This window comes from Neolamprologus brichardi, chromosome 17 (assembly GCF_056152115.1).
Source record: "Neolamprologus brichardi isolate AB-2024 chromosome 17, ASM5615211v1, whole genome shotgun sequence".
NCBI lineage: Eukaryota > Metazoa > Chordata > Actinopteri > Cichliformes > Cichlidae > Neolamprologus > Neolamprologus brichardi.
In genome coordinates, this window is record NC_142120.1 from 4,142,972 (window position 1) to 4,168,706 (window position 25,735).

The following is a 25,735-nucleotide window of genomic DNA, read 5'->3' on the forward strand; positions in this document are numbered from 1 at the left end:
TTTAAAAAGTGCAGATGGTGTACATCACACTTCAGTCTTACTCATTGAATATGCAAAAAATTATGCACACAGAGTATAGATGAAGATTTCTTCTAGGAATGGTGAAAGCAAGGGTCTGCAATTGTTTATGGCATAAAACTTAATAAAATAAAGCATAATGAGCCCCATCCCCTGTTTTCTGACCTCCTCTTCTAGTGCAGGTGTCTGGCATGAGGCCTCTCTGCTATCCTGAGGGGTCTTTAGCTGCTCGAGCTCCTCACACAGCTGCCGCTTCTGGTTCTCCTGCTCCTGCACCCTGTATGCAATTACACGGCGCCACGTTAATAACAGCTCAAGCATTATTAGTTTAAGGAAAGATGGGGTAGCTACATCTAAACTGTCTGAAGACTTGTCCAAGCCCATGCAAGCAGATCCTAGTAGAAAGTACAGCGGACATACTGTACCCAATCCGCAGGCCCATGCAGTGTCCCATTCTGTTGCCCAGGGTGACCAGCGCCAGTTCTCCGACTGGCCCAGTAATGCTTCCTTCAGTCTAGATTTTCAAATGATCCAGAACTAAACCTACAGTGAGCCCTCTGCAGTTTCTTCCCCCCCACCCCCAAACAAGATCACCCTGACAGCTGAGCTTCTAAATCCCAGGTCTGACCAGCTCTCTCCCTCTGGTCTTGTGGTGCACCAGACCAAACCCTGTTATATATCCAAAGGGGACGGCCGTTTCTATGAACACACATCAACAGACACGCGTAGAATGCAAGACAAATCCATCCAGAGTCAGAATACAATCCAGGAATGGCCCAGACCCAACTTAGTGAGGCAGGCCCTCTATGGTCACTGAGGTCGGGATGATTAACGGGTCTTTCCTCCATTCACTACAACAACTGACTGCCCAACTGAAACAGAGCCTGGACAAGCAGAGCCCCCCTCAGTGACACCTGCAGCGGTCTGAGTACTGTATGTGTGGTTATTTATTAGGTGTGGGGGGAAAAAAATCGATACTGTGTAGTATCGTGATATTTTGTTTGCTAATAATGTATCGATACAGGGACAGCAGAAATCGATATCTTGTTACAAAAAAAAAAAGGTTTTTGTTCTCTGACTTCAGAGCATGTTGATCCTTTTTCTGAGCAAGAATCCTGACATTCCTTCACTGTCCAAATGTGTTTAACTTTTTTTTTGGCAGCAATAAACATGACAGTTTACTTATTTTAATTTAAGACATGTTTTATTTTAATTAAGTTTAAAACTTTTATTTAATCTAAAATTATATTTTGTTTTAATTTACTTTCAAATTCTTCAGTTGCTGAAGGGGCTGCATAGTTTTCATAAACTGCATAGTTCAGAATAGCTATAATTGTACCAGATGGTTGATTCAGTTAAGTTGGACTAGACTGTAATACAAACCGTTCAGTTTGTCAACAATAAAACTGAAATGAGAGAAAGACTGAGTGTGAGACTTTGATATTAGAGAAAAGGAATATTGATAAAATTTACCTTTATGTACAGAATCTGAATATCGCAAAATATTTAAAAAATTGCAATAATATCGTATCGTGCGTTAAGTATTGTGATAACATCGTATCGTGGGATGTATGGTGATTCCCACCTCTATTATTTATCTAGACTAATCAAGGTTTTAGAAACACTGCTCAGCTGACCCAAAAGTAGAACTTAGCTAAAATTGACATGTTACCAGGAAAGCACCATGAAGCAAACAAAACCTCAAGTCTTGTAAGCATCCTAACAAGCCTACTTGAAAGGTCAGCTAGTCTAATCAGCTAACCTTGGGAACTCATTATGCCTAGACTGCATTTAAATCAGTGATTACGCTGCTGTGCTTAACCAGCTTGTAGTCTTCATTATCTTCAGTGGTGCCAGTATTACTAGCAGGATTTTTTTCTTTTAGCTCTGCCTATAAGTGTTTAATCCAACCAATGAGATCACGGCTACTCAAAACAACTCCGCCTCAAAAAAAAAAAAAATGTTTCCCTACCTTAAAAGCAGGTTGTCTTGGATTATCCACCACAAGATCCACTGGAATTCTGCTCTCTTACATCGATTTTTCCTGGCATTAATCTTTCATCCACCTCCTCTCTCACACCAGACTCAAAACGAGAACTGCCGTTAGTGTTGAACGGATCGCTCGGTTCTGACTGCCCACCTTTTTTCGCATGCACAGCTACACATGAACAAGCAGCGCATACAGCAAAGATGTACTCACCTGACAGAAAGGTGGAGGATCTCAGTGCGGGACCTCCTCATGTTTCCAGCCATTTTGATCAGCTCTTTCTCCAGTGAGTCAGTGTACTGGGCCAGCTGGTCCAGGCTGAGGACCCAGTCTGCCCTACGTGCGTCCAGCTCGGCCTGCACTGTCTGTAGGAAGACGAGGCTGAGGGGTGAGCCTCTCGCTCGAGTAAAAGGCCGCAGATTTAATAGCTGGGTGTCTTTTACGCCCCCAAAAGTTGTGACACCTAACTGACACAAACTCTTTCCGTGACAGCTAGCACGCTGAAGAACCAGCAAAACACACACTGGCACAGCTCAGGTACACTAATGATTTCTGTCTCATTTGGCATGTTTACTGCTTTATGGCAGAACGTGGCTAATGACTGCAGAGTGGCAACAATGCAGGAGGAGGGGGGACGAGAAACACAGAGAGAGAGTGAGCGAGAGAGATACAGAAAGAGTGGAAGAGGAGGGGGAAGTGGGTTGTGCTCACAGTAAAACAGTGACTAAACAGCACTGCTTGGATGGGGCCTGTTGGAGAGTTATATAAGTGAGAGCTCTCGAGACCAGAAATGGTGGGTGGGAAGGATAGAAAGAGCAGATAGGCTGTGATAAATGGAAAAAAAGAGAGCAACAGGTGGAGGAAGAATAATTTATATAATTTTATGACTCATATTTTAAAAAGTATAGCCATCTGCAGACTTGAATTACTCAGACCCAGAAACGTACACAGACACTTATTCTGTGGTCAACACTGACAGCGTTATAGCTAGGCTGATGCTGACTGTAAAGTTCAAAATGTGAATGTGTCTCACCTGAAGACTGCTGTCGCCTTCTGTCTGTGCGTGGTCATCTAACAAAACTCTAACTGAAGTTAAGACAGAGTCGGTTTCTTTTCTGAAGTCCCTTTTCTGAGAGACAAAAGTGAAAGAGGAATACTTCAAGACAGGATCACTCAACCCTTCATCTCTACACCTCAAATTCCAAATAGGTGCAAACGCTGAATGTTACACAACATAAGAGAGACTGGTTTACCAGTTTATTTATGAGGTTTTTGAACTCCAGTGCCATGTGTTCAGGGCTGGGTCCCTGCAGCATCAGCAGCACCTCCCTGTCCAGAGTCTCATCCAGTGGGGAGGCAAAGCTTGTAGTGGACAAATAGTCAACTCCATGGGGAGCCTGTAGACAGGGGCAGTAGATTTATATGAATAAGTCAAAGGCTTTCTTAAAAATTATTATTGCAGAGAAGGTGGCCTGTGAATGGCTGCATCAGATGTTAGGACAGCGGTTTGTGATGCTTTGCAATGTGTACCGATTATGCGAGACACTCTGGAAAAGACTAATCATCAAAGAACAGTTCGTTCACTATCAGAAGCAAAAGACCAGATACTGAGAACATTGTGCAAAGAAATAAGAGTAAACATCAAACCTCAAGCTAAAACAACACTAGATGGATACATTAATGAAGCAGCAGCAGAAAGCAGGTAGCAGTGGCAGTAATACAAGGCATACAAGAAAGATGAATAAATGAGACAGAGCATGAGAGTGCTGACCTCCAGTGGTGACTGTGCCAGAGCCAGTTCTGTTTGCAAGGATCCCGAGCTGCTCTGGTTCATCCGATAAGCCACTGACAAAGAAAGACTAGCCCTGCAAGAGACAGGAGAAAGGGAATTGATGTTCAAGTTAAGAAAAGGACACTTAATAGAAAAAGTGACGATGAATCTATGTGCACACAAAATAAAACTTTTCAGTCCATTTTGTCTTAGTTGTCCCTCAATCCTCAGTCTAAACATTTAAACTCAAATTTCTATTTTCAGGTGATTTGTGGTTCACTCACCCAGCCACGTCTGGGAGAATCATCTGCATCTGCCTCTCCAGCTTGTTCTTGTCCACCCTCAGCAGCTGCAGTCAACAACAGATAACGCAATCATGAGTCATCACAACCCATTAGATAGTTAAAGGCCGTCCGTGCAGTCTACCCTTTCTACACTACAATAAACATGCCGGCCATGAGGCGCGTGTTTGGATAGAGGGCAGGTGATTTCATTCCCACATCTGAACCCAACACACCAAACTGCTAGCGTGTCACTGATGACTAATACAGAGGACAGGAATATGTCGCTAAAGGCTTTTTGTCTTCAGTGACATATTTCTGTCTATAAATAACAAAAAAAAAATAATAATAATCAAGCAGGGTAGAAACTCAAGAGCTGATAGGATGTTGAGCACACCAACCTCTGTAATGGAAGAGTATTCCTCCACTGCTGCCTTCAGCTCATCTATCTGTCTGCTTTTCTGTATAAGAATGCAAATGACACAAAATGTGGGAGTTTTTTGAAGAAAACAACAACAAAAAACACTCGTTTTATATCATTATGCAAGATTCTAAAGATCATCAGCAACAGAAAAATAAAAATTCAACAAGATTAGGTACTGACCTCTACTATCACTGCATCCTTTTCACTAATGACTGTGTCAAAAGAGTGAATCTGCATCTGAGGACAAGAAAAGAGCAGTTACATAATATAAAGAAAGCACAGCAAGTTAAACATGGCAGAAACAGAAATTCAATGAGCGCTGCAGATATCATCAAATACAGAACTGAGGGCATATTTGAGTGAAGCACAGAGAGAGATAAAATAACAGTTCAAAATATAAAAGTATATTTTACAGTAAAGGTACCTGAAGGTCAGCGTTAATGTCACACAGCTCCGTTATTCTCCTCTGAAGCTCATCTGTCTCCATAGTGACCTTAAAGTTCTGAGGAACCATCAGAGGGGAGTTAGAGCAGCTGGACACATCCTTTCATGAACAAACTTGTGACATTATACTACGCGAGAGGGCTAGGAATTGCTGAGTGCTACTGGTGTGCGTGCAGTAAGGTCATTCATTTCACTGTGAACTGTGCTATAATGGTCACCTCTTCCTGAAGAGAAGCAATCTTAGCGATGAGACTCTGGTTTTCTCTCTCCTGAATAAAAAAAATCAATATAATAAACATTAAAAAGACATAGGCCATTATTGCGTTTGGCTCTGCTATATATTCTGAGTGTTTGCCCTAAACTACAGATTACTATTATAAATGCGTCCTCACAAGTTATGGTACATACTGTATACAAACCTGCACATAGCAAATAAATCTTATCATCCAATCAGAAAAGATCTCATTCTGAATATTAACACCAGCTGTCCATATTTCAACCACCTGTTTGCTAAAGAGAAACTGATTTCAAATAAGACATTTAAAAAGGTCTCAAACAAGAAAGTGCTCAGTTTAAAACGAAAGAAAAAACTCACAAGTTTCATAAAAGTACCATAACTGACTGAAAACTGCTGCAAGGCAACGGAAAAGAAAAAAATAAGACTGTTCTATTTCAACACTTTTGACTCACCACATGTTTGCTGTGTGCGGAGGCACGAGCTCTGCCTTCCTCCGTACAGCTCAGAGTGGCCTTCATCTCTTCCACCTCCTCCTTCAACATCTTCTCCTTCTGTGCCAGCTGCTGGTTACTGTCAAAGACGACAAGTACAAATCGACATTACTACTGTGACTGCTCTAATACCGTGTCTGTGTTCTGTATGTTTACATGCGCATAAAAGCATCTTACATTTTTGCTTGATTGTGTAGCTCCTCGTTTTCCTCCGCAAGCTTCTGGTTACTCTCCTCCATGCTCTCCACCACCTGCTTGAGCTTTTTTACCTCCTCCTGCAGCTTTTGGTTGCTCATCTGGAGGTCAGCAACACAGTACACCAGCTCTGATGTTTCACTGAGGAAGAAAACACACAAATACACACATACAGGCATAACGTATCTTAGCTTTATAGATCAAGGGCATGCGTGGGTGGTCACAGACAAATATAGGCAGTAACAGGTCACATTATAAACAAACACTCGGTATTGCACAAAAAAATCTCTTACAATTCAACTCTGGATGCCTCCCCTCCAAATGCCTCCAAGCTTCCTGAGGTCATATTAAACAGCATCGACCTCCTGGCTGGGGAAAAAATAAAAATAAAAAATAAAAATCACAATCCAACATATATTACATCAATTAAGCTCCTGGAGTCACCAACACTGGACCCATACACACAACATAAAGGGTATAAAAAACAATCATGTATGTGATCATATGGAAATTCACCACACAGGCTGTCTCTGAGTTTTACTGATTCCTGGGTGATGTCATCTTCTGTTGGCCGTTCCCTGAGATAAACCAGAGAAGACAACACATTAAAAAAAAAAACACATTAGGATAAGGTAGTTTTATGATCTTCGCCAGAATTTGGAAGCCACTAACTATTCTTTACTTTATCCACAAACATACTGACAGCATGTTAGAGAGAGCTCTCCGACTGGCACACAGTCAATATTAACATTATAAGCAGGCAACTAGATATAGAGATAGATAGAGATAGATAGATAGATATAGAGATAGAGATAGATAGATAGATAGATATAGAGATAGATAGATAGATATAGAGATAGATAGATAGATATAGAGATAGATAGATAGATATAGAGATAGATAGATAGATATAGAGATAGATAGATATAGAGATAGATAGATATAGAGATAGAGAGATATAGAGATAGAGAGAGAATCTAAGCAACCTTCGCTGTCAGATGATGATGATGACACCCTTCTTTTCTACTCAGTAACAAGACGCACCAGTAAAAAGATACGTCATGCAGCAGTTACTCTCACTTTATGCAATGTCACTTCAACCGGCCCACACATCAGACTAATTTTTGTGAATTTTCCATGGCTTCACCTAAAACAAACTAAATAATTTTTTTTGAAAACCACTTGTGAGTGAATATTTAGTTGTAAGATTCAGCTCATCTTATTCGATACCTAACTTCCTACAAGAATGCCTTAAAGGTTATTTCTTTTTCATATATGGAAATATTAAGCATCAAGTAGATGTGAAGCCTACTGCCATTAGGACACCTTATCAGATGCTCCAGGATGTTCACATTCATACTGCAAATCTTACAATGTCTGATTGGTTTCAACATAAAATTGCAGACCTAACAAATCCTTATCTCTTTTTCTTTTTAAACTGAAAAGCTTTCTACATACATATTTCTGCAATATAACTGTAACATTTTCTAGTACCCATTGTTGCGGCAGTCATCGATCCACTCTCTCATGACAGCATGGTATGTGTCCAGATCAATTGACACGTCTTTGTGTTCTGGATCCAGCATGTTGCAAAGTTCCTCCAATCCGCAATCTTCAGAGCTGCGGCTGGTGGTGTGACGCAGATAGTCCACAATATGGGACACATACACTTTCCCTAGAAAAATAATAGGGGGAAAAAAGACACTTTGATGTTCAAGACATACAAGAACTTTATCTGATCATAAAGCTGAAGACACTCTTTTTATATTCGTGTACATTTCAAGTTCAGATTTTCTTTCTTTGCACAGTTAAACACCCCCAGATACATTGTGACAGATTGTGGTTATAGGTGTAGGCAGCAAAAGCAGTAACCATAGTGACTGAGCCACAGTTAACTTTTTGGTGGTTGGTTTCACACATTTCTCAGTGCCGACTTTACTCAACAAGCTTCAGACAGTAATCAGAAAAAAGGTCTGCGCACCATTTTTCTGAAAATCACCCGAGTAGCCCGAACACAAGAAGAGACTGCAACCTTGGATTTAATCAGATTTGGTGGTTATAAAAAAAGATATTTTTTAGGTTTGTCTAACTGTTTAAAAATGGTTCGATAAACAGAAGAAAGAGGCAAAAAACAAAAACCCCTCTCTCTTTCTATTAATATGCCATCCATGCAGCACCATGAGTCACAGCAGAAAAGCACTAACATGTCAGAAAACACAGAAGCTTCTGAAAAAAGCAGAAGAAACATTTTCACATTCTGAGATGTGAGAGTGGCTGTGAGCAAAAGCACAAGAGGAAAGCGCAGAGAGGACTGATACTATGCAAATGTTTTAAGCTGAAGAAATGACTTCTGCAGTTTCTATGAAAGAGGCACCGTTGCACTACGCTAAGTAGCAACTTAAAATTCATTGTTAGGCTTCTTATTGAGCTAATGGCTAGTGCCTGACTGACCGATTACTGTGCGAGCGCATACGGCCGTACCTCTGCGCTGGGTATCACAAGCATGGAAGATGGTGTCGAGCAGATTCTCCTCACAGATGAGACTGATTTCAGCCATATTCTCCTTCCCTTTTTCAGAGGCAGCTGAAGGCCCTGAAGAAAACACACCAAACACAGAGTATATTCAGTTGTCTTGCAAAGAAAGCACATGATACATTTTACTGCAGGCACAGCACGGAGTGTGTGACAGTATAACGAGGGAACATTATCCATTACAAGTCACTTCAGAACTACAGCTAGTAATTATTGCTTTTAATTAATAATCTACAGTCTTGAATTTAAATTAAACCGTCTGGAAGCAAAAATCTGAAGATGTTACATAGTTTCTGTCTGAAAACTAGTTCTGAACCAGCACCAGTGACTAAAAATAAGCTCTTGGGCCAAATTTCTGCCACTCTTTCCTCTCACTCTTACAGCCGCTTCCATCCAGGAATTCTAACTGGCCCGATGTTTGATATGTGGCAAGATTTACTGATTAATTTAGTTCCAGTGCGGAGGAAGAAAGTCCAAACAAAAACAGTGACACCCTCTTCAAGACAAGGACTTAAAGAAATAGTTGATGATTTTCTTGTAGTCACTCCTGCTGTTCATCCCGACTGCAGAGCACCAATGCTGGGCAGGAAAATCCAGAGTACTCATTCTCTGACAAAAAGCACTGTGCCAGCAGAGGACAAGGTAGAGAACATTACACACTTCCAAAGTGCTAGCTGTTCAAACCCTGTCTGTGATGGCATAAAGAGGGCATTGTGAAGTAAAACACATTAACCTCTAGAGGTACCGCTTTGAGTAACGACATATTTTTGCACTGAAGCTTTCATGTTGATGCCTGCCACTTAAAAATCACTTTTTATGCTTACTTTGAAACTAAGGATTAGGTGATGTTAATGTACTGTAAACACTGTGCTGCATATTTGAACCTATTTTTAAAGATGGATTAATAAACCAGAATCCAGTTTAACATTTGCCCCATTGTGTATCCTGCACAATAGCAGTCCACAACTATTATATTATACCTGAAGCAGGCAAGGCTTCTGAAGCCCTGGGGCAGTCTGCTTTGCTCGATTGGTAAGCATGCCTTGCTGAGGTCGTTTGTTCACAAGCGGTTTTCATTCAGACTTTTAATTCAGAAGTGAATCTGCAGTTTGACATCTCCATGCTTTTCTAATCCACAGCTTCGTGACTACAATCATTTTCAAGGATCTATTGCTGATGTAACAGTTCTTGTGCAAAGATAATTTTTGTCAACTGACAGTTTTAATGATCGGTGAAGCTACTTCTGCACCCTACCTCCGTCTCCCATAGACAGTCTTTTCACAACCAGAGCTGGGTAGGGTAGCTCACACTCAGCGGGGTTTGTATTGTCTGCAGAACTGAAGTTGAGGTTGTAGGAGAGGGTGCTGCGACTTTGTGTGAAGTTACAAGACAAAGGTGGGCTCCTGCTCGGCCTCTCACTGTCAGGCTGTGCTGACTGAGGTCCTCGTGTGAATGTAAAGTAAGGGGAGTCCTTGGACTGGCCCATGGGGGTCGAACAATACCCCTGCCACGTTTTAACTTGTGTTAAATCACTTCCATCAGCACATCGCCGCTCCCCCAAAGTACTAGTGATAGTGTAAGTGACATTAGCTGGTGTGGAGCGGTTGCATGTAGGAGTGGAAGGTGTGGTCAGAAGGACAGAGGAATGCTGGGAAGCTGCTCTGCTCGGCATCCCCATCTCTCTCCCGTTCTCCTTCTCCCTGTCGTCTCTATGGAGGGTCCCTTTCTTCAGGATGGCTTCCAAGTTGTGCCTGAGGCCACACTGAGGGCTGTCGTAACTGTTGGAGGACAGTTTGGGAATCTGGAAGGGCGAATTGGGCTCTCGGTCACCGCGCCACTGAATCGTCTGCAGTTTGCGGCAGATGCTGTCCACGGGATTGTGCCGGCGCGACGGCTGAGGTGTGCAATAGTCCATGCTGCTGACGGCGAGGGCGTGATGTTGGTTTCCTGGTTAGAGGAGAGGCTGAAGTCTGAAAAAAGGACAAGAAAGTACCGTTTTGATAAAAATGAATTAAAATAGAACCTTGCAATATCAAACACAGGTTTTTCAGCAGGGAAACCACAAACACTGAGCAGCATAACACCATGAAGCACTGGATAAATAGCACATTCACCGTGTATATGACAGCTTATCTTTGGTTGGACTAACTCCAAGGTTAGAAGCAGATAATGAGCAAATAGAACTACAGTGTGAATAGTGTTATATAAGAACGACTGGGGATTTTTTTTCTTGTTTTTTGGAGGAACTAAATAACAAAAATGAGCTATGTGATCATTCAAGTTATCCAAATATTTAGAGGTTCAGTATTAGGAAGGGTAAATAAGCAGGAACATATCTTTTAAAGGGAATGAGTAGTATATTAAAATCTAACTAAAAGCCCAAATAGTTTAATAAGGCATGAATGTAACAGGAGAATATACAGTGTTATATACCAACCGGTCTACAAGGCTGTAAAACAGTAGCATCTCATGATGCGAACAGATTCAAACAAATGTGATTCGATGATTCACCTACTTTGGCGCACAGGTGTAAGAACGAGCCAATTAATTCCAGAGTTAGCTTGAGATATAAAAAAAAAATACACAAAAGCGGTTTTTTGTCTCTGTGTGTGTTTTTTAGCAAAGCTTTCAGGTTTGTTTGTTTTGTTTCGTTCTTTTAATACAGCGTTTCATTTAAGTTTAAAAGTAGGCGTCATTTAATTATACTAAATCTATAGAATGAGCTACTAATTGTACGCATATCTACGTAAAAAAATAAACTGTGCTATAGGAACATTTAAAGTCAGTCATGCACATGCAAACCTCTTTAAATAGCCTTGTTCAATATTCATACATATGCAGATATTTGTTACCTTTTTAGTCTCGTATGATCGAATCCGCCACAAAATGTTTGGCCAACTGTCCAGATGCTCAAGCTGAGCACGCGCACAGGTAGTTGGAAGCGCGAGGCAGAAGGAGTTAAAACGTCGGTGGGTGTTTCTGACTCTAAAAAGTGAGTCAGCACCCCCTCCCTGTGGTTTCAAGGGGACACAGCACTCAGTGTAGCAGGCTAACAGTACGTTAGTCTCGCTAAATAGTCGTTCCTTTAATTGTGTCCCACAAGCCTACTCCCCTCCACACTCAGACACAGTCCTATAACCTTATTTCCATTACCAATACAATAAAATAGAACAGGTCAAATAAAGAGAATAGAAAGAGACTTAACACAAGGTGGGTTCATTTGATTTTTGTTGCCAGTACAACTCAGTTATGGGACTGGTTTCCATTCGAGAGATTAAGTGTAAGCGGTTTAGCAAGTACAACTTGGAGGTCCAGTGCCGGCTTCACTGCCATCACAGCGACCTCAGGTCTGACGTCTCCTCTCTGAAGGTAACTATCACTATTAAAGCTGTTAAATGTCAGTGACCATGTTTGTTCTTTAATCTGGTAGTAAGCACACTTATCTCATCTCTATTTCCTGTAATCCACCTCTTCACCAGAATAAGTGTGACAAACACAAAGAGTTGCAGTGACAATATCAGCATTTCACACTGAGCTGAAACTTAATTCTTTTAAAGAGAAATGTCGTAATATACAGTATAACACAAACTCACACGGTCAGCAGCTCTGTAGATGTTTATCAGTAGAAATAAGAGTGCAGTACATTATATATCAAAACAGGCCACTTTAATTAGTAATGTGAAAGGGGGTTTATTGCTCCCCCTGACTAAAGCAGCTTTCCCAGGTTATATGAATAAAAACTTGTACAATCCAGACACATTTGTATGCTGTTGATTTTTATTGCCATCTTGATATTGTTTAGATTGTTGTCACTGTTTTCAGGGACGCATCTGCGACCGAGCCACCACCCGAATGGCTGACGACAGTACTCAGAGCTTCAAGGTAAATGAATCACATTCATGTGTCTGAATTCTATTAATGTCTTAAAGAAACCTACCCTCAGTAGCAGCTCCAGGTGTAGCATCTTGGTGATTCCTCGGCTTCTCAGCACCTAAAAGTCTTCCCCGTTCCCCTACAGAGTAGATTCTCCAGTTCTGCTGCTTTTCTTCATGTTGCCAAGGGCAGCACCGAAAGGCCTTGAGAGTCAGTCATGAACCGGCGTTCATTTTGTGACGACAAACACTTGAAAAACTAATCCCAACAAATCCCAGCAATTAAAGAAGTCCATTTGTTGTCAACCCGAGTAAGCCTTTTCTTTTGTCCATGATGCTGCCATTTTTAGAGAAGGGAGAAAGAGGAGGGAGGGGGGGATATGTAGTGCATTCTGGTTCTTGTCACAAGTGCAGCCTGCTCAGCAGAATCCACTTTCCCAGCTCACGCTAAGTAGCTGGGGCTTTGCTTGTTTTCTGACCCTGACCACCTGAGCAGTAGATAGCAGGCTCAGGTAGAGATTAGGGTGGACATGTGCAGACGCACACTGGCCCGGGCTTGGAGATGTCTGCCAACTTTCACTTCCATTGACAGAAATGTAAAGTTGGAGTTATGTGTTGCAGTTTGACCTGTATGTTTGGTACCTGAGCGTCTCCATCGGTTCTATCCTGAAACCTCTTATTTTCTGACAGGTCAGATATTTGAAAGGCACCTCACATGAAGGGACTCGATTTGCCTTGTAGTGGGAGTACCCAGGTCAGACGCCCTGTGCTGCCTTCTTTCTTCTTCTTGCACATTGTAGACACTCAACTGCATTCATATTTATAGCCATTTAATCCCAGCCGAACACTGGCTGGATGCAGATAGCAGCGAAGAAGGATTATGGCTCATTCTGAGGACGGCGCAAAACTACCACTGCGTTTCGGTGCTGTTCTGTGAAGGTGTGCGACATAGTAGATAATACTTTGGTTTGTCTGCAGAGAAGACGTGCATCACATTTGTGTATTTATGTTCAGAATGATTGAAAAACAGTGACAGAATAACTGCACTCCTCTAATCAATTTCACGCAGTGCTCGTACCGCGGTCACTCACCACTAGCCACCCGAACTGTAATCTGGGATTATGGCGCAAGTAACCGTCTGCATCAGAAGGGAGTGGATAAAGTGCCGATCTAATCCTGGCCAATTCTAACACACAACTGACTGCTGGCCAGCAGGAAGTGTCACTTGAAAAGAAGGATCACATTATTCCGTCTTGCTGAACAGCAGGAAAGGACAGCACTCCCAACTGTTCCTTTTTTTCACATAGTTCTTGATAAATCTTTCACATCTCTCTCAACCTGCTGTCACTGCAGCAACACAGAGGTAGCTTGGTGACATCACAGACTCAGAGACTGGATGACTCATATTCAAGGCGTCAGAGTTAATTTGATGCTGTTCTGTTTCATACTTAACCCGCTGATCTTTGACCTCTGGGTGGTCTAGTTGAGACAGAGAGCTTCTAGGGGGATAAATATTGCTTTGCTTTTGAATGCAGTTCTCATTTGTGTGTTCCAGTCCCACTGATTTAATTTTAAAGCCACATCACTGGAGGTTAACTGTCCAGTTCTTGAATTACCTTGTATCAATGTTGGTGTTACAACAACCCCTGGTGGCCAAACATGGATGGGGTAATATGGTCTAGCATGGCAGCATAGCATAGCCACGGCCTGTTTATGAACACAGTGGGTCTCAGAGACAATCAATGTCTGCTACCAAAATCGGGCTATTCCAGATGCGGTGCACCGATGACGGCACCTGCATTCCAGCGTCGTGACATAAATGCTTCAAAGCCACTGAAAATACTTTAATAGCCAAATGAGAGGCAGCATTTAGGTAGGAGCACCAGTTGTTGTGGGCAGGGTCACAAAGGTCAACTTCAAAATGAACAGTGCAAAAATGGTGCAGCCGTGTGCTGGATACGGCATCGTCCTGTTGTTTTGTATCAGTAATGAAGCATGACACAAGGAGTACTTTATTTTCTATATAACATGATTTAATGTGCTGCATTTGTCCCTGAGGAGAGGTGAGGATTGCAAAGAAAGCCACAGCATGCAGATTAGATGCTTATGATCAGAAAGTGCGCTCATGAGACTTTGCAGGGAGTGCTTTTGTTAGGATGCCTGGGTCGTTGACCCAGGGTTTTTGAGTTTATTATATTATTTATCATTTCTAGTCTTTGGTTTCTTTGAGTTCTGTCTCGTGGTTTATGTCTCTGTCTTCTCTAGTTGCTCTGTCTCCCCTGTCAGCTGTATCCCCTTGTCAAGGTCTCTGTGTATCCTTAGTTGCTATATCCCCGTGTCCAGTCAGTGTCTGTCTGCCCTGGTCCCATGTCTCTGTTCCCTCTGTTGCAGTGCCTGCATGCATGTTTTACTTTGAAAGTCCGTGTCTCATGTATATGCGTCTGGTTGTGCTTCCTTTGTCTCGTTAGGCCTGATTTGCCCCAGCTGTGTTTCCCTCCTGTTCCCTGATTGCTCCCCCTGTGTATTTAAGCCCTGTGTTTCTCTGTGTCTGTGTTGTGGTCTACCCTCATTTATGCTGTGTGTGCTGTCTGCCTGCTCATGTAGGTTTATTTGGATTTTTGTTACGTTTTCCCAGCAATAAAAGCGGAGTTTTAAAATACACCTTTGCCTCCGAGCGTCTGCACTTTGGGTCCTCCTTACCACCACTCCTGCCTGCACACAGCCCTAACCTGACAACTTTTCCCTGATTGGTGGATCAGTTGGTGAAATGTGATCGCAAACGTAAACGTTAACACAGCTTGGATTCAGATTCATGCATCCCTTTATTTTAAAAAAGGAATAATTCTGCTCTGTTTTTAACCAGGCAGTTGACCTGGTTGTTCAGCTGTCCCCTGCTCTAAAAACCAAGCCACACGTGGTTGACTTCGGGACTGTCTTCACCGACCACATGCTGACTGTCGAGTGGAGCGTGACCGAGGGCTGGCAAGCCCCGTTCATCAGGCCGTTCACAAATCTTTCCCTCCACCCAGCCTGTTCCTCGCTACATTATGGCATTCAGGTACACCAAACCCCTCTGTATTTTAATTTACGAGCTCAACTAGAGTAGCTTTGCATGATTCACATTTCAAATTCTTATTTATGTTATACCAGGCTGTTTTTGAACACCTATTTTAATTTGGTACTGAGTAAAGACAAAATTTGTAAAATTCTGACTAATGGACAATAGCTCACAATAAATTTGTACTGCAGTAAAATAAATGCATATACTAACAGAATAAAGCTGTTGGCATTATTTCATCTTACAGTTTGAATGTGGGGTTAAAAAGCCATCAGGGTTAAAGAGAATTCAGTATTTTCAATGTTCTCTGTATTCTCAATAGCTGTTTGAAGGCTTCAAGGTATACCGCGGAGATGACAGCCGACTGCGTCTCTTCCGACCGATGCTCAACATGAGCCGCATGGCTGACTCTGCCAAGAGAGCTTGTCTGCCTGTAAGATGGATGTAGAGAAAAACAAACGGGCTTAATGTGGAAATAAATGAGCTGGGGAAAAAACTATGATGAATAGGTTTTTGCTATCGCCCTCTGTCTTTTGTTGTCTCACTCCTCCAGGCCTTTGATCAGACAGAGTTGCTGGAGTGTATCAGGAGATTGGTAGAGATTGACCAGGACTGGGTCCCTCAATCAGACTCAGCGAGTCTGTACATAAGGCCAACATTTATTAGCACTGAGGTGAGGAGGATGGTGATGTTCTTGTGGGGGCGAATGTTTTCTAAAACTGAAAAACAATTTAATTTCCTTAATGTGTTTATGGCAGCCTTCTCTGGGCGTAAAGCGGCCTGGCCGTGCCTTGCTGTATGTGATCTTGTGTCAAGCTGGCTCTTATTTCAACTCTGAGGCAGATGCCATCTCCCTGTGGGCTGACCCAAAATACACACGGGCCTGGAAAGGAGGAACTGGAGACTGCAAGATGGGAGGGTGGGTAGATGCTGCGTGAAAGCTTGCTTCTTGAGATATCAGTCATTGCACTCTGATATAAGACTTAGTTTGATTTGGTAATTAAGATTTTACAGTGTGGGTATGTATAACACGCAGAACAATCAAGTCTTTTTTTACAGGTGTATTCTAATGATCTTACTTTGGATTTCCACAGGAACTATGGATGCTCCCTGTTTGCCCTGTACGAAGCAGATGATTACGGGTGTCAGCAGGTGCTCTGGCTGTATGGACAGGACCACCAGATAACTGAGGCAGGAACTATGAATATTTTCCTGCACTGGATCAATCAGGATGGAGGTTGGTCAGTTGCAGAGACTGTATCTTAATAACGATGACGCTACTTTCAGGGGCTCCGTATGTTTGGTATGGCAGAATTACACACAAAAGTCACCCCCTGCTGGTCATTATAGTGAATGTAGGTTTAAGGCACTGTATAGAAATGATGGACATAAACCTACGTCTGTCTAATAAGCAGGAAGTGGTGACCTTTCTAGTCAAAAAAAGAACTTAAAGCTCTTTGGATGGCTGTTAGGAAACTACACTGCTATTCACTTGATTTATTGCCTCAGTAAACACTTTTCTGATGTGTTTATGGTTTTTGTTGCTAGTTTTAAACCTTCTTTACTAATGTGTCCATTTTGTAAATTGCTCAGTTTCAACCATTTTTGTACAGTGGGTCTAACAGGAAGTGGAACTGCTCTTAGGTTGAGGCTTCATAACAGTCCACAAAACCAGGTTTTACATCAAAGGGCACAAGGTTATCTTTTAATATACAGTCTATCTGTCATGATCAGGCTGTGTGCAGGCAGGATGAGGACCCAAACGCAAACTCACGGGAAAACAGGACTGAACTCAAAATACAGCTTTAATGCTGACAAAAGATAACGGCGATACAAAATAATATGAAACTGAACTGGGAAGTACTAAGGAACTGACTTACGAGGAAACACACGGAGGGGCACACAGCCATGAGGGAGAACGCGACACTGAACTGAGGGAGATGTGGACATAAATGCACAGAGGGTAAACGAGGGAAGTGGGAGCACATGGGGAACACAGCTGACACAGATAATCGTAACGAGACAGGGCAGGGGTGAACACAACATGACGCATACTGACGAGAGACTGTCAAAGTAAAACAGGAAGTACACAGAGGTTCAGACAGGAGGACAGAGCACGGACATAACGGAAAACATGGAATAAAACACAAGGAGGGGAAACAAGGGTTCACAGATACATAAAGGGGCACACAGGAGGTAACCAAATAAGGAACATCTTAACTAAACAACCTAGGAACCAAGGCATAAATAGAGAACAAAATACAAAACACACAAAAACTAAGAATACTGGGCCAACATGGCCCAGGACCATGACATCATCCATAACAACAATGAGAAAATATTGCCAAAAAAACTCATATTTCTTTTATTTTTTATTATATCAAATAATGTTTTTCTTTTTCTAATAGAGGAGGAGCTTGCAACTCCACCTCTGGATGGCATCATTCTCCCAGGCATTACTCGACGGAGCATCCTCGAACTAACCAGGAAATGGGTAACAGACACACAGAGTCCAGATGTGCATGTTTTTAAAAGAAAAAGAGATCTCCTGTGTAAAATTTCATGTAATCTGTGAAGTTGGTTTGATATCAGTAGCTGCATGCCTGACTCTCTATTGTTTGATGGACAGATGAACACACTTTTTACAACAGCAGTACAACAGATGCTAATGATATCTGAAAGGTTACAGTGCATGAACACATTTTCAAAAGATTGCTGTTCTGTTTTTTTCAGGGTGAGTTTAAAGTGACAGAGCGCTACCTCACCATGAGCCAGCTATGCTCTGCTCTCAAACAGCAGCGGGTCAAAGAGATGTTTGGCAGCGGGACTGCCTGCATGATCTGCCCTATTGGACACATTGTCTACCTGGGAGAGGTACTGTAGGCATGAATGTGTGCTGCTGAATCTTTGATTTTATTTATTGTTGTTTTACTTGCATCTATTTGAAAGAGTGTAAACACAAAACATTATTTTATTTTATATGCTGGAATATGCAGGAAATAGGTTTAAATTTTAATTTGATTTCATTTGAACAAAGTAACTGGATTACTTTCTTGGAAAAGAAATGAGTAATTAGTCACTATGTAATTACTATGTTCAGGTAACTTGACCAGCACTGTGGGCGGTCACCAGTAATTTCTTAACTGATAAGACTGACACCTGCTGTGGTCTTCTGCTGCTGTAGCATCTGGTTCAAGGCTCGACATGCAAGGTCTTGCAAACAAGCAGTTTTTTGAGTCACTGTTGCCTTCCTACCAGCTCAAAGCAATCTGACCATTCTCCTGCGACCCCTGACATCAACAAGGCATTTCCCCCCAGAGAACTACGGCTCAGTGGATATTTTCATTTTTTCAGATGATTTCCTGTAAACCCCAGAGTTGGTTATGTGGAAAAATCCCAGTAGATCAGCATTCTCTGAAACGCACCAATAATGATGGCAAATTTCCTTAAATGGCCTTTTTTCCTCCATCCTGACGCTCACTTTGAGCTTTATGTCAATGTGGGGATGAGCTGTTGAATAAGTATATCTAATAAAGTGGCCAGTGAGTATATAACGCATCACTTTGCAAAAAGTTTTGCCATGTCACATTCTGCTTAATCACAGCTTAAAGAAATATACATTTTGTGATTACATTTCCCTTTAAGAAATTATGATGTAAAGAAAAAAGCCTGCTCCACCATCTGTATTTGATTAATGGTTTAATATGAAAATAGCATACTTTAATACTTATAGGGATAGCTTTGAATAATGAGGCTCATGGTGTCCTGTGACCAGAACCCTGTGGCCTCTTGCGTTAACTCCATCTGCTCACTTAATGTTCACCCTTTTCTCTAAACTTATTTTACAACAAGTTGATTTGCAGAGACAATAAAATGATTAAAACTGTGTGTTTTAGAACTTGCATATCCCCTGTCGAGATAAGCACTCAGTGAAGCTGACATCACGGCTCACAAAAGAACTCACGGATGTACAGGTAGGTGGATGCCCACACATATGCCGACACTGTTTTCCCACACATGCTTGCTCGAGCTTAGTAACAGCTAATTGAATATTTATGTTCTTTACACTCCTTTTACCCCAAGGATTCTTCTCTCACGTATTATTAAATTACTTTGAATAAAGCCTTCAGTAATGCGAAACACTCTAACATGAACAGTATCCTACAAAATAAAAGGTGGGAGCTGGATTTACTGGGCTAAATGACAGCAGTGTTATAATTTGTCACAGGCCTGGCTTGTTAGTTACTCACTTTTGGTAGACAACAACTAAGAGGTTTCACTGGAAAAAAGGCGGATAAATGGAAATGTTACTAAATTAAATGATTAATGTGGCTGATGAAAGGCAAGACCTATTAAAAACAAATATTCCCTCCAAATATTCACTTATCTTGCATCTCCATAATTGCATTACAGAACGGTTATCTGAGTGGTTATTATGTAAGTCATTGAGATAAAACTATTAAACTGTTATTTTTTTGAACAAACCCCCGTCGGTCGTTATTTATCATACACCCACCGATTCCATTATTTTGCTGTAAGTACATAATAAGTGAAATATCTCATTAAGTAATGAGTAATGACTTGGTAATATTGTACATGGCCTATAATCAGGTCACATTTAAAGTCTACTCAGCACTGCAGGTTTAAAGAGATTCATAATATGCTTTGCTGAAGGCTAGATTTGTGTTAATGAGGCTGTTGTGCATTGCCTTCTTTCTGTTATTGTGCTGTGCAATGAGCCTATTAGCAGCGATATGAGCTTGAGTGTGATCCTTACTTGAGTTCCTTGTTAGTTCTCAGCACAGTGCATTTTGTCCTCAAACAGTGTTTTCGACTGAAATGTACCTGTGCATGCTTAACAGATGACCTCAACATCCTACATGTTATAGGAACAAACTGACGTACAGTATATAGCCAAAGTTATTTGCTGGTCTGCCGTCACATACATATGAACTTAAGTAACATTCTATTCTTAGTTTTCACATGATGTTGGCCCACCCTTTGCAGCCACAACTGCTGCAGTTGTTCGGCTGAGTGTGTTTATGGGAACTTTTGACCATTTTCACAGAAGCACATTTTTGATGTCAGCCCCTAAAGTTAGGCAAGAAAGCCTGGCTTGAAGTCTTCAGTCGAATTCATCCCAGAAGTGTTCTGTCAGACTGAGGTCAGGACTCTGTGCAAGCCAGTCAAGTTCGTTCAGCCCAAACTGGCTCATCCATGTCTTTATGGAGTTTGCTTTGTGCAATTGTCCACAGTCATGTTGGACCATCTCCAAACTGTTCCCACAAAGCTTGGAAAAAATTGTCCAACATTTCTTGGAATGCTGAAGCATTAAGAGTTCATTTCAACTAAGGAGTCAACTCCCGAAAAACAGCCCCACATCATAGTCCCCCTTGAGTACCATTCTCCTGGCAGCCGCCAAACTCAGATTGCCTGAAGGAGAAGTGTGATTCATCGCTCCAGGGAGCACGTCTCCGCTGGTCTATAGTCCTCTGCTTTACACCATTGCATCCATCACTTTCCAATGCACTTAGTGAGGTAAGGCTTGGATGCGGCTGCTCAGCCATGGAAGCCCATTCCATGAAGCTAGTCTGAAGGCCACAGGAAGTTTGGAGGTCTGTAGCGTCTGACTGCAGAAAGTCAGCGACCTCTGCACACTATGTGCTTCTGTGATTTTACTTGTCCTACCACTTCTGGCTGAGATGCTGTCATTCCCAATCACTTCCACTGTGGAACATTTTGTAGCGAGGACAGTTCATGACTGGAAGGTTTATATGCCTGTGGGAATGATCGTAACACCTGAATTCGACCGTGGCTCAGGGGGTTGGGAAGCGTATCTGTAACCGGAAGGTCGCCGGTTCGATCCCTGGTCTCTCTGTCCTGGTCGTTGTGTCCTTAGGCAAGACACCCTGCCGCCTACTGGTGTTGGCCAGAGGGGCCGATGGTGCGATATGGCAGCCTCACTTCTGTCAGTCTGCCCCAGGGCAGCTGTAGCTACAACCGTAGCTTGCCTCCACCAGTGTGTGAATGCGAGAGTGAATGAATAGTGGAATTGTAAAGCGCTTTGGGTGCCTTGAAAAGCGCTATATAAATCTAATCCATTATTATTATTAATTCAATGATTTGGTAATATAGTGTATGTTTAGTATCAAAGCTATTCTCCATACGCAATGTGATGCAGCTTGAGGTCTAAATAGGCCTAAAGCTCTTTTGGCTCCCTCACAGGGTATCATCTTGCTCCATCTCACCCTATGAATCTTCCTCTTCATCTTTTCTTCTTGCTTGGCAGCTCCATTTTCAACATCTTTTGTCCACTATTCCATTATCCCTCCTCTGCACATGTCCAAACTCTCAGTCTTGGTTTTTTTGTCTCCAAACCAATCAATCTGAGCTGTCTCTTTAATGCACTCGTTTCTTGTCCTCTCTTGTCTGTCCCAGTGAAAATCAACTCTTCCACATCTAGCTTGGCCCCCTGGCTTTTTGTTAGTGCCACCATCTCCAAACTATACATCATAGCGGGTCTCACTACCATCGTGTAAACCTTCCCTTTCACTCTTGTTGTCATCTTTCTCCTGACACTCGTCTCCACCCTGTCTGCACTCTCTTCCTCTCTTCTGCACTGTCCATTACTTTAGATAACTAGGCTTAGTCTAGGATATTTGAATTAATCTATGAATAGGCTTCAGAACCAGTTGTATGTGTCGGTTTACACTCGTAAGGGAAAAAAGACATAGGGAGGCAGGTAGCAAATGAAACTATAATGAGCTTGAATGGCGAGAAAAAACAATTAATGCCCCTGCAGGGAAGTAGCAGGATGAGTCTAATAAAAGTCCAGGCAAAGTATTTATAACAGAGAAAAATCAATGATCCGAATGGGTGATAATTAATGAGAGCAAACCAAAAGGGAACCAACTGGGAACAACTCCAAGACACAAGCAGGCAGGCAGGTGGAGGGTAAACTGACACATTAGTAGCTAATAGGAAACAGGGAAAACAGTCTGGGAATCAGAAAAACAGGAAGCTCTCCAATAAAAACAACACTGCCAAGTTAAAACAGAAAGTGACATCAAGCAGTAACAAAAGAGAAAAGGTTATCTCACTTCTCTAATTTGCTTCCTCATCTCCTCTGTCCTCCATCCTCTCGCCTGTGACCCGTAAACCAATCCCAGCAGTAATGTGCTTTGTTTGAGCTCCAACCAAAAAATCTATGATGCAGTTGTGACACATATAATATTTGACTGACATCGCTTTAAAAAGAGGCTCCAAAGGACGGATGTCTCATATTAAGTGCCAGTTGACTTGACTCCCGTCTCTTCCTCAACTCCTTCACTCACATCTCTGGTGAGAGTCACTATAACAAAGTGAAAGTAGTCGAAGATGTGCAATTTCAGAAATGAAAATGGAGTATAAGAAACGTAAGGCAGGGACAGACATGGACAGACAAGACATGGTCGTAATCATAACAGAGGATGTCTTCAGTGGTACAGCAGATAAATTAAAAACCCAAAACAAATAAAACATTTCTGCATGTTTTCTGTGTGCTGGATGTGAAACTACAGGAGGCGGTATTATAAAATTCAGTGGCTTCTACCAATAAATTAAAAATCTTAAATGGACTGGGTCTTATTTGGCACTTTACTACTCTACCTGAGCACCCAAAGTGCTTTAGACAACATGTTTCATTCACACAAGTCTAAGTACTTTGTCCTTTCTCCCAGTCATGGCTAACAGATGGCAGATGGATTCCCCTAGATAAGCCTGGTTTTTCTGGAGGTTTCTTTCTGTTTTTCCTTCCCACTGTTGCCCGGTGCTTGCTCATAGGGAGTTGTCTGATAGTCGGGGTTTTCTCTGTATTATTGTAGGGTTTTTACCTTATAATATAGAGCTCATTAAGTGGACTGTTTCTGACCCCATATAAATAAAACTGAAGGTTCTTACTCCTATGAATGCATCAGGAGCAACACAGATCCATAGCATCTTGCCTATGGATACTTTGGCATTCAGATTGGAGCAACCAGGCTTCCATTTAGCAGATGACCTGCTTTACCTCCAGAACCATAGCCACCCAGCATCTGACTTGAACTTCTCCTTCGAGATCGTTGTCTACTACTCGTGGCTGCTACTTTTAGATCAAGTCCTCTGTTGTGCTCTTGCACTTTTACTTCTGCACTGTGGGTCACATAGGGCCCACTTTGTTTTCAATGAGCTGTGTGCTGGTGTACACTCGGACTGATCCTCCTGTGCCTTTGGTGGTGCCTATTCAATTCAATTTCAATTCAATTTTATTTATATAGCGCCAAATCACAACAAATGTCGCCTCAAGGCGCTTCATAGATACAGAGAAAAGCCCAACAATCATATGACCCCCTATGAGCAAGCACTTTGGCGACAGTGGGAAGGAAAAACTCCCTTTTAACAGGAAGAAACCTCCGGCAGAACCAGGCTCAGGGAGGGGCGGGGCCATCTGCTGCGACCGGTTGGGGTGAGAGAAGGAAGACAGGATAAAAGACATGCTGTGGAAGAGAGACAGAGATTAATAACAGATATGATTCAATACAGAGAGGTCTATTAACACATAGTGAGTGAGAAAGGTGACTGGAAAGGAAAAACTCAATGCATCATGGGAATCCCCCGGCAGCCTACATCTATTGCAGCATAACTAAGGGAGGATTCAGGGTCACCTGGTCCAGCCCTAACTATATGCTTTAGCAAAAACTGGAGCAGGTGTCAACTGCTCCAGTGCTGGCCTATGCAACTGCAAACCTCTGGGTTGTAGCTATAGACCCATATGCATTATCACCACTGATGAAATCACATAGTGCACAGTATAGTGATCAGAATGAAACTTCCTGCAAACAAACTAAAAGATGGCAGCTGTCTGGACTTGTGTGGGAGATATTAAGTCATCTAAGGGTTTATGATTCTTAAAGGTCAGTTACCTTAACTGTTGATCACATCTCCTACATCCGTCGGTGTTCTGACATTCTGGACTTGGAGAGAAACTAAAGGACTTTCAAAGCAGAATCAGTTATTTTGACTACATTTGCATTGGAGGCCTCACTACTGCATTACAGTGTTATAAAGATATTATGTCTTCTTGGTCTCCTAAATGTCCTCTAAGCACTTTGATTAGTTTACGCTACTTATCACTTGCCTTCTGTCTGTCTTCTTCTCTTTACTTTCTCTGCTCTCTGTTTGTTTTTTTGTTTGTATTTGCAAGTCTGCGCTGGTCAATTAGCATATCTCCTCTCTCCATCATCCAGGCCTTGTAAGTGATATGTGCGACAAATGCACTGCCGCCATCTTTGTGTGCGATAACATCCTCCTTCGTCGACAGAGCAGAGACAGTCGCTGGCCTAATGGAGAGTTGCAGATAGGGGCAAAGACAAACTCCCGAATTCTCTCATTAAGCTTGTTGTAATTGCACAAACCCAATTATTGCCTCAGCCTTTTGTGATCTTCAAAGCCAAGATGCTGCAAATGAAGCCTCGAACAAGTGCGAGAGGAGGAGGAAGAAGAGGATTTGGGGGAAGAGGGGCGAGGGGACGGGGTTGGAGGGGGTGGGGGGGGGGGGGTGTAGCTTAATGAACAATAAAATTGACAAAACGCTGCGCTCCTTCCGCAGCGCTGTTAAATCTGTTGACATTTCATTTGGAGGGAAGCAGCGCAGTATTAGCCCCCCACACACGCTCTTCCTCCCGCCCCTCTTGAAGACAACATTGTGCAACAAACAAACGAGTGGTCTGAGGCAGCAGATGAAAGATGGGTTTACTAAGTCGCCCTGCTGTTTCTCTTTCAAGTTAATTAGAAATCACATTCTTTTGTTTCCCCTTCGCAGGCGTTTATTTACTTTCTCACTTCGACCATTAGAACAAATTTGCAACATGAGACACAAATAATTGGATTTGTCTCCGCGGCTGTCACGGATTGGGGAACATTTTGTTTTGATTTTTTATTATAGTTCCTTTCTCTGTGTTGTGTTGTGTTGCGTTTGGCGGCTGAGTTTGCAGATTCGCTTACGGATATTTGAGTTCATTTTTTTGATTCGTGTTGCGCTCGCAATTAAGCAGATTGAGGCGAGAGAAGTTTAGTACTTAGTGGCATGAAATTTTCTTCTGTGCGGGCCCCAAAGGACCAGATTTTCACGTAACCTTTTCGTGACCTTTGTTCTCTTGCAGTACGGACGCACACCTAGTGACTGGACTTTCATGGTGTAGCAGTGTCGAAGGAGCCTGGACACAGTGAAGCAATGTAAAGTATGTGCAATATTTGGAATCTAACTGCAATATAAGTGACTCCTTTACTTTAGGTTTGCTCTTAAATTTAACACAAACACAGAACTGTCCAAAGTAGTTAATAAAGTAGGATAACGTCTCATGCAATGCTGCACAATAACTTACATTATCCCGCCATGAGGACTTGCT

The 25,735-nt window shown here is 42.2% G+C and overlaps 2 protein-coding genes across 4 annotated transcripts in view; one reads left to right on the top strand and one right to left on the bottom strand.

The window, feature by feature from the left end:
- Positions 1-11,310, bottom strand: part of irag2 (inositol 1,4,5-triphosphate receptor associated 2) — a 29,026-nt gene extending 17,716 nt beyond the window's left edge. For all 3 annotated transcript variants that reach the window (XM_087831138.1, XM_087831140.1, XM_087831139.1), the window contains exons 1-18: positions 11,234-11,310; positions 9,636-10,351; positions 8,331-8,441; positions 7,344-7,524; positions 6,366-6,427; positions 6,143-6,218; positions 5,832-5,990; positions 5,616-5,733; positions 5,144-5,194; positions 4,906-4,983; positions 4,662-4,718; positions 4,459-4,518; positions 4,061-4,125; positions 3,777-3,870; positions 3,259-3,402; positions 3,039-3,134; positions 2,219-2,370; positions 184-295 (exon numbers count right to left, since the gene is read on the bottom strand). In XM_087831138.1, coding sequence (XP_087687264.1) covers positions 184-295; positions 2,219-2,370; positions 3,039-3,134; positions 3,259-3,402; positions 3,777-3,870; positions 4,061-4,125; positions 4,459-4,518; positions 4,662-4,718; positions 4,906-4,983; positions 5,144-5,194; positions 5,616-5,733; positions 5,832-5,990; positions 6,143-6,218; positions 6,366-6,427; positions 7,344-7,524; positions 8,331-8,441; positions 9,636-10,296 — 2,277 coding nt within the window. In that variant the 5' untranslated portion in view covers positions 10,297-10,351; positions 11,234-11,310. The remainder of the gene's footprint in view (positions 1-183; positions 296-2,218; positions 2,371-3,038; positions 3,135-3,258; positions 3,403-3,776; positions 3,871-4,060; positions 4,126-4,458; positions 4,519-4,661; positions 4,719-4,905; positions 4,984-5,143; positions 5,195-5,615; positions 5,734-5,831; positions 5,991-6,142; positions 6,219-6,365; positions 6,428-7,343; positions 7,525-8,330; positions 8,442-9,635; positions 10,352-11,233) is intronic.
- Positions 11,311-11,630: 320 nt separating this feature from the next.
- Positions 11,631-25,528, top strand: bcat1 (branched chain amino acid transaminase 1). Its single transcript, XM_087831144.1, has 11 exons — positions 11,631-11,750; positions 12,204-12,263; positions 15,117-15,311; positions 15,634-15,744; positions 15,865-15,984; positions 16,070-16,230; positions 16,406-16,548; positions 17,720-17,805; positions 18,045-18,185; positions 19,208-19,285; positions 25,490-25,528. The coding sequence occupies exons 1-11, from the start codon at positions 11,631-11,633 to the stop codon at positions 25,526-25,528; spliced, it is 1,254 nt and encodes a 417-aa protein (XP_087687270.1).
- Positions 25,529-25,735: the final 207 nt, after the last annotated feature.